The sequence below is a fragment of the Apodemus sylvaticus genome, chromosome X (assembly GCF_947179515.1).
Source record: "Apodemus sylvaticus chromosome X, mApoSyl1.1, whole genome shotgun sequence".
Taxonomy (NCBI): domain Eukaryota; kingdom Metazoa; phylum Chordata; class Mammalia; order Rodentia; family Muridae; genus Apodemus; species Apodemus sylvaticus.
The window spans coordinates 128,567,920-128,576,690 of record NC_067495.1 but is presented as its reverse complement, the minus strand read 5'-3'; the positions used below and the strand labels follow the sequence as shown (position 1 = coordinate 128,576,690).

Here is an 8,771-nt window from a genome sequence, read left to right as displayed (position 1 = left end):
GTTGCAACAGGACTGGCTATTAAGAAGCAAAGGTATCTACAAACAGTATACTATTAACATATACAGCACAACTATTGTGGCAGTTGAGCTACAAGATCTAGAATAAAACTTTCCCCCTGTTAATATCTAGATATTACAAGAAGGGGCCCAGTCAAGGCTCAGTGATTGGCAGCAGAACTGTTGTAGCACAGCTTCAGCAAGATGGTTTGGAATTCTGCACTGTAAGACTTCTGGAAAACCCCTCCTCTACATGCCTTGAGAACCTGCTCACGGGGGCAGGGGAATGATGCCACTAGAGGTACTCTAATCCTAAACCCTCTGATTGGAGAGTCCTAGAAAAAGCATTTGGCTGCTGGGTGCCCTGATAACCATCATTACAGGAGCTGCATGCTTGAGAAGTTTCATGCCCTACAGAAATCAGTACTTTTTGAGCTGTTGGAACTGCCTACTGAAGATACTGAGTGCCTCCATCCATTACAGAAACCAAAAAGAAGTCTTTTCCTGCTGAATAGAATCTGTCTAGTACCCTCTACTGACAAAACTTAATGCTCTGCCAGACAGTAAATGGAATGTATTTAAAGGGCCCATAATAGTTTTTCATGGAGCAGACTGGTGAATTTAGAGATGAGAGCAACAATACTGACATAAAAGTAAGTCTCATATAATATTATATTATCTCCTAGTTCAGGATTATGTTCTGAATGATCTCCCATCTTCTTATAGATTGGAGACAAAGGGATAGATGTTAATTACTTCTTTTCTCCCTGTATCTTTTGCTAACCTTTCTATAGCCTGTAACATTAGAGAAAATAGGATATAATTCCTACTCAACTGTGCAAGCTTTCATGTTCTTAATGAAAAATATCCAGGTTGCTTTTAACTTTTCATACACCTGCCTGTACCAGTTGATTTATATTGGAACATTATCAAATTCCAGTAGATATGGCAAAATTCATAGGTTAAGAAATCTCTGACTGTTTCTTTGTATTTAGGTTGGTATGGGTTTGGGCTTGGCATGCATGTGTAAGTCAGAAGACAATTTTTGAAGTCAGTCATTTCCTTACACCTTGTGAGGCATGGAGACTCTTGTTTACTGCTGCATGTGTGAGGCTAGCAGGTCTGTTAGTGTCTAGGGAATCTCTGTCTCCATTTCACATCTTGCAGTAGGAATGCTCGGATCACTTAAGTATACTACAGTGTCTAGCATTATGTGGGTCCTAGGGATCCAAAATGATGTCCACATGCTGTAACAGAAAGCTCTTTATCCACTAAGCTATCTCTCCAGCCAAACACCATGGACTTTTTAAACACAAGCTTGGGTTTTAATCCTCTGACACTTACTTCTATGTAATCTTGAACAAGTTATTTAACCTCTTAGAATCAGTATCTATTTATCTACTTATCAATCTACCGTGCATACATATGCACATTCACACACATGCCTGCCTGTGTGTGGGTGTGTGCATGCTCTCTCTCCCTTCTCTCTCTTTCTCTCTCTCTTCTCTCTCTGTCTCTCTCTGTCTCTCTCTGTCTCTCTCTCTCTCTCTCTCTCTCTCTCTCTCTCTCTCTCACACACACACACACACACATGCACACAAACACGCACACACGCACACATACACTCTACCTATAAATAGAAATGATATATACATACAACTGAAGAGTGTTGTGAGACTTCAGCATAACTAATCTACCAAACACAGTTCTTGACACACGGGGGGGGGGGGGGGGGGGGGGGGGGGGGACGGGGGAAACGGGACATTTGAAGTTACTGGATTCACAGTGATCCCATCTGTTACTACTTTTGGAGCCCTTTGATCAGATTAAATTTGAGAGACCTGGTTTGCTTCCCAATAAAATTAGAATCATAGTATTATCTACCTTAAATGGTTGCCAAAATGGTTAGATGCATACAGAATGCTTAGCACCATAATAAGCACATAGCAAGTACTTGGTAAGTTGTAGCTAGTATGTAGAGGTATGTACATCAGGTAATTTGACATCTACTTTGGATTTGTATTTTTATTTATAATCTTATTTTAATTGACTTTCCTTTACCCACTATAGCCTCCCTATTGTGGTGCTTCTATCTACTGAGTAGAATATAAGAATTATTCTTGGCCCAATTACTACCTGCTGGTTTAGTGAGCAGTCCTACCTACCATCAGAAACTCCTCTCAACCCAGAGGCCTGTATCATGAGATGGAGTTAGAGGGTTTAGTTCTTCACTCTGGCTTCTGAAAAAAGAAAGGTCTACACCCCTTTGGAAAGAATTAATTTCCTCTGTAATTATATAGTTGGTTCCTTGAAGTATGTTGCATGCCAAGGAAATGAAGAAAGACCACTCAAATGGAATTCTTATTGTACTACCAGTCATTATAGAGGAACTGGAAAGAAAGCAGAAATGAGACTACTAAACTGTTGAAAATAATACATGTTTTTCTACTGTCAGCAGCATGAAATATCCCTGACCTTTAGACCAACTGAAAGAACTTCTCCTTTCTTAGAAAGGTCATTTGTACGCATGTGCAAGCATTCCATTGGTATGTTGCATTGGGTGAAGTCTCCAGTGTGACATCTTTTCACTTGATGCTGATGCAACCTAGCAAAAGGTAGAAAGAGGCATTAAAAGTGGAGATTCCTGTAACTTCCCTATCATCCTCTTCCATTAGGCATGCACATCAAAGCTCTTCTGTGTCATGAATGCCCCAGGCGCACTTTCAGTGTGAATTCTGGAGGTATTGATCCTGCACAGATGCCCCAGCTTCATGAAGAAAGCCCTTAAGGAAAGAGGTTTGCTTGGTTGGAATTATTTTATTGCAGTTGATGAAGGGTAAAGAGGTTATTTCTGGAGTTATTTTCTTGAAACTAACCAAGAGTCTTCTTTCTCTGCACTATTCTGTGGCGTGCCATTTGAAATAATTAATTACTACATCCTCTAACTTCTTTTGTGTGTGAAGCTTGCAACCTAGGTATCCTATATGGTAAGATGTATGTGATGCTTCTAAGCTTTTCTTTAATATAATTATTACCTTTTTTGTTTGTTTGTTTGTTTGTTTTTGTTTGTTTGTTTGTTTGTTTTTTTGAGACAGGGTTTCTCTGTGTAGCCCTGGCTGTCCTGGAACTCACTTTGTAGACCAGGCTGGCCTCGAACTCAGAAATCTGCCTGCTTCTGCCTCCCAAGTGCTGGGATTAAAGGTGTGCGCCACCACTGCACTGCCTGGCTTAATTATTATGTTTTTAAAAATTCACCTTTTTTATTTCTTTGATAATTTTGTGAGTACTGTACATCATTTTCACCTTTTCTTTCTCTCCACAATAATTTTTCACATGACTCCCTCCCTTTCAAATTCATGACACCTTCTGTAATCATCACTGTTACACACACACACACACACACACACACACACGTATTGAAAAGAATAAATTTCAATGGCACAGCTTCCCTGTCATATCTAGAACACATTGTCTCTCAGTAGGCATTCTAGTCCTATGGCTTTTAAAATTGTTGTTCTCACTGTTCCATTACGTTCCTGAAACTTGGGTCTGGGAAATGTGCTGTAGATAAGTCTGTTGGGGGTTGGGCACCATGACATATTATTCTCTTCATTTTGACTCTTTTGTGGATCTCTGTAATGGTACCACTTTGCAGCAGTGAGAAGCTTCTTTGATGAGTGATAAGAGATATAATTAGCTGTTGGTATAAGAACAAATACTTATAATGCAGTTAAAGGGGGCATTGCTTTAGGAAAATAGTAGTTCTCCTCTGGGGCCTATCATATCTTCAGTCATAGGTGATTGCCAAGGTTTATAGTACTAGGCATGAATCTTTCTACTGAATTGGCCTGAAGTTCACTTAAATAACTATTGGTTACAACTAAGATTAAAGTGCCACTACTATACTATTAGATATCTTGCCAGGCCTGTCATTATTGTGTCTGTAGGATTTACAACTGGGTAAGACTATTTGTTGCTGTAATTTCCAACCCCAGCAAGCTCATATAAAAACACACAATCCAGTTATAATTATAAGCTATCAGCCTAGATTTGGCAGATCTATCACTATGCTAACTTATTCCCCTTGCTACTTGAAGTTACTCCTGGACATGTAGTTCTGCTCCATCATGGCTTCCCCCTCCTCTTCTTCTGTCCTCTCTCCATGTTTTACCCCTTTTGGCTAGTCCTTGGGGAGGAAGCTACAGGATCTGTCTCAGCTCAGTTCGTCCAGGTCCTGTGTCCAAAGTGTGTGGTATCTTCAGCAATAGGGTCTTCCCTCAATTTCTCGGAGCTAAGCAAGTGCATTGGCAATAACCTATATTACTTGTTGAGTCTCTCAGCCCTGCCTCACCCCCATCCTCCAAGAGATGGCAAAATGGTTATAAACACATGCTACTCTTCTACAGGCCCTGAGTTTGGAAAGGGGAAATCATTTGAAATGTAAATAAAAAATATATTGAATAAAAAATAAAAAAATAAAATAAAATAAATCTTTAAATATATTGAAATAATTTCGATACTGGTTGGTAAGTAGGTACTTGTAGAGGATCTCTAAGTGACCCCTTGTCACCAAGTGCACCCTGCTATTTCTCCAGGTTTTTTCATGTCGCAATGATGTCATAGCAAGAGTATCTTCCAGAACGGTCTCCAAGGATAAAGTGTGTCTGTTTATGTTTGTTTGCCAATGTCATGCTGATGTTTGAGTATTTTAAACTGTATTCCTGACCTCTGTAGTATTACCCATAGTGATTTGCAAACATGTTTTAGGCAAAATCAACCAGCTTGCCAGAGTCCTCCTAATTTATTAATTCTTATATTAACTAAATATAATTAGTGGTGGAACAAATAATCATGGAAAATAGTAAGATTAACTTGAAGAAAATATATAAAATTTCTCAGGAACACTTCTAATTTTAAAGACGACAAATAGTGAGAGCTACATTTATGGTCAGGAATTATCATGCAGGCAAGAATGTCATCATATTGAAAAAGAAAAAATATGATAGAGTTGCAATGCCTATTTGATCATTGTATGATGGGAGGGGTTACATAATTGAAGTGCATTACATACCTTCCCTGCCATTAGGAGTTTTTACAACCTAGCAGGGTAAATCAATTTAACTATTCATAGAAGATGAAATTCCATTTTCCATTAAGAGAGTCACACTAATGGTAAAAATCTCTTAGAAAGATACAAAATCAGTACTGTTTCTGGTCTACAAAAGTGCTCTCAGGCTGAGAAATGTTCAGTTCCTGGTGAACAAATGAGGAGGGTCCCTTACTCAAAACTGGACCATTTCTGTGATATTAAATGAATACTTACTCTGTGATGAAAAATGAAATCGAATGCCATAAACCTTAACTATTAAAAATAAACTTACTGACATGAATAGAGTAATGAAAAAAATACCATTGAATTGAAGAATTCCTTCTACGCCTGTGATGGAAACAAATTGGATAATTTTTAATCCCTTATCATCCTCTAGGAATTATATTTGCTAATGGAATGTAAATATCATTGGTAAAGAAACCGTAGAGATGAATCATTATAATGAATGTTCAAATAAAGAGCATCAGATTTATTCTATTGCCTAAATCAAATCAACCAGGCTTTCCTACTCTGCTTGTAGTCATAGGCCTTCGAGTTCAGTGACTGGAATGCTAATTCCTCCTGGGTAGTACTTAGTTTGTACTGCTGTTACAGAGGCTTTCTGGAAAGCCAACAGGGTTCTCCTGTGGAAATTCTCTTAGCCCATTTGAGGAAGATTCATCCTTCCCTATATGTTATTATCCCTTGTGTTCTCTGTTTTGGAATGATAGACTCCTGCTACAGACTCACTAACACCAGCGGGCATAGGAAAAATAATGCAGTGCACTGGACAGTCCCTATCCTTCTATTCTCACCCTGAACTCTGATTCTTGCCAAATATTCGCCATATGTAGGACGCTTATTAAGCTTCAAGTTTCATCTTTATGTGGTAGAGAAGAGCTTGGCTAGGTATCAAACATTCGTTCACCTCATTCATTAGCCTCATTCCATAAATCCATCCCTGATAGGTACTTATCGTATACCAAACATACATAGTACATGCAGCCTGTTATACTTTATTGTGTTCCCACATAGTTCTGCCAATGTACTGGTATCCTGAAATACATCAGCTTCAGTTCTCCTTTCTGATGAGCTTAACTGGACTTTAATAATCCCTGCTAAATTGCCTTATGACTCTGTCATGTGAAGAAAGACTACAGACTCTAGGTTAGATTGTAAGCATCAAATTAATTTTATTGCAAAGGTCAGGCTGCTCTCCTTGTGTTCTGTTGTGCTTGAAGGTTAGTCCCTGCATGCTTGGCCAGAATTTTCCTGTCTGAGTTGTATTCAAAACAGATTTCAAGATATAGCCAGATTGAAAACCAGACATTTGGGGATAAAAGGCTCTGCACTCTGACCCCTTGGAAATAACAAGCAGCTATAGTGATTCCATCTGCGTATATTATATATCATAATCTCCCGGAGATGATGGGCATTAAGCTCAGCACCTTTTGCTCCCAAAGCAAATGTCTGTTCATCTTTTCCACCTAGCTGCTCATGTCAGAGTTAAGAAATATTTCTTACCAAATGACTTCTAAGTTTGCTTGTCTCGGAGAAGTAACGCCGCTGGGAAAGTGAGACCTATCATTGGATTCTGACTCAAAAGAAAAAAGATATAATCACATTCAAATAACCAGATACCTCCATCCTGGTTCCATTTAACTTTCATTGTCTTCCCAAGTTAACACAGGCTTAGTCTTAACAGGTCACCTGCTCAGGCCAGCCCTATTATGGGTCCACATACTCCTGGCAAATATTTTTAATATACTCATCAATTCAAGTTCTACAAGAAGCATTCATGTAATTACTTGTCATTTATACATCCTAAAAAAAATCTACTTGGTCTTTTTATGGAATCTTGTTTGGCCTTTACTTTGTCCAAGAATTTGCCTACTCCCTTATAAGTTTCCTTAGAGAAGGACTTCATTCTTCTGAGAGTTTTCTGCTTTCTCCATGTCTCTCAGCCATTTGAAAACAGTACTATAGAGTCTCAACAAGTATACATTAGTTTAATTGTAACTAGAGAAGGATCCAAATGGATTATACTGGTTTCAGAACTCAGGTATACCATTTTCTTCTTACAAGTAAAATTTTATCTTTGAGGGTGCATTGTACTCTTCAGAAGTAAAATCCCTTCCACAGTTCTGTGCTAGAAGCTACAATACATTTTGTCAAGTGCAGTGGTTACAGATTATATGCCTTTCCCTGTAGTTGAGAGGGGACTGAAAAACCAAGACTCACTTCATTCCCTAAATTATCCATCTTGAAATTCCAGCCCCAAAGCCTCTATGTCAGATCGCTTTATAACCCAAATCCTGTTCTGTGATAGTGGTGCCAGCTCTTCTCATTTTCGCCTAAACTCATTAAACTCTCCCTGCCTTTCTGTTTCCCTCAGCAGAGCTCAGCAATATTGATCTGCTTTCCAGGGATGCTTTGAGGACACAATGCTGATAAGAAAACTCTCTATGAGAGAATATTGATGACAGTTGTTTTGTAGGCACAAAGGAGAGGGCACTCAGTGTGATTGGGTGCCATGTTTAGCTACCCGACTACCCATTATCATTAGTCAGATTGAATCTAATGTATCATAATAATGCAGCATGGGCTACACATGGAGCCTGGGAATTTATTCTCATGTGTCAATTGTTAGCCATGACAAGCTGTTTGAACATGTTCCAAATAGAGTTGTATGCATGTCTTTTGTTTCTCCTCCTTCCTTTATTTGGAAATCTAATATTTACCCTTTGCTTCTCCTATTTTCTCTTTTTATACTGCATGTTAAAATATTGTTTTGATTCCTTTTTAAGCTTTATTTCTAAATGAACATCTAGACCACAGAAGATGGATTTAGAACAGTTAAAGTAGCAAAGTCCAATTTACGAATGGTGGCAGATTTTATCACTGGGCTTTATTAATGGACCTCATCCTGGCTACATTGTTCTTCTTTCCCTATGCATTTGGATAAAAGCCCTTGCCTCCCTCATTAACCTCTTTGACTGGTGTTAACTCATCCCTGGGCATTTGTTGCCATAATTGCAGCTGTCACTCAGTTGAAAGCCCATGCTGGCTCCTCTGTGGGCCATATGGGGCTGGCTTATTTGTTCAGGCATCAGATGTTAGGCGGAAGGCAAGACACTAGCAACCTCTGAGGTCAAACAGCCTGTCCTGTTTGCTTTAGTCCTGTCTTTCTGTTTGTCTGTTTATATATTTATTTATTGGTGTATCTATATATCTGTGTATCTACTTATTGTAGCAGATGGTCATATGGCCATCTGGCCTCAGGGCTGGGAAACGTGTGGGAATATGACTGGTCTTCATCCCCTCTCATCCACCCCGGGTACCAAAGCAGGCGCCCTAACTCCATGCTCAAAAATATGATCAATAATTCCTCTCCGTCGTCTGAATCTCTTCCTTCAACACCCAAGGCTGCTGTGGGGAATTGTTTGAAACTTCTGTCTGTTCACAGAAACAATTTTCAGCAGTTTTAAGGAACATCTCTTGTGTGTGTTTCTGCCCATTTGCAGATTTTATTATATCCTTTGCAGAAAGGTAAGCAGCAACTTTCCACTGCTTGCTTGTTTTCTCATAGGCCGTTCAGGAGACACTTCTCCTTTAAAAAAAAAAAATGGAAATGCTATGTAAATGGCTATGTTCCTATCACACAGGCAAAAGTCAGGTCTTACAG

General features: G+C 39.0%; 1 protein-coding gene across 5 annotated transcripts in view; it reads left to right on the top strand.

Moving 5' to 3' along the window:
• Positions 1-8,771, top strand: part of Enox2 (ecto-NOX disulfide-thiol exchanger 2) — a 320,995-nt gene that overhangs the window by 213,219 nt on the left and 99,005 nt on the right. Inside the window, exon 1 of one of the 5 annotated variants that reach the window (XM_052171206.1) lies at positions 2,665-2,793. The exons of the other annotated variants lie outside the window; for them this stretch is intronic. Within the exon in view, the coding sequence (XP_052027166.1) occupies positions 2,769-2,793 (25 nt within the window). The 5' untranslated portion in view covers positions 2,665-2,768. Of the gene's footprint in view, positions 1-2,664; positions 2,794-8,771 lie in introns of those variants that run through there. 5 annotated transcript variants of the gene reach the window in all.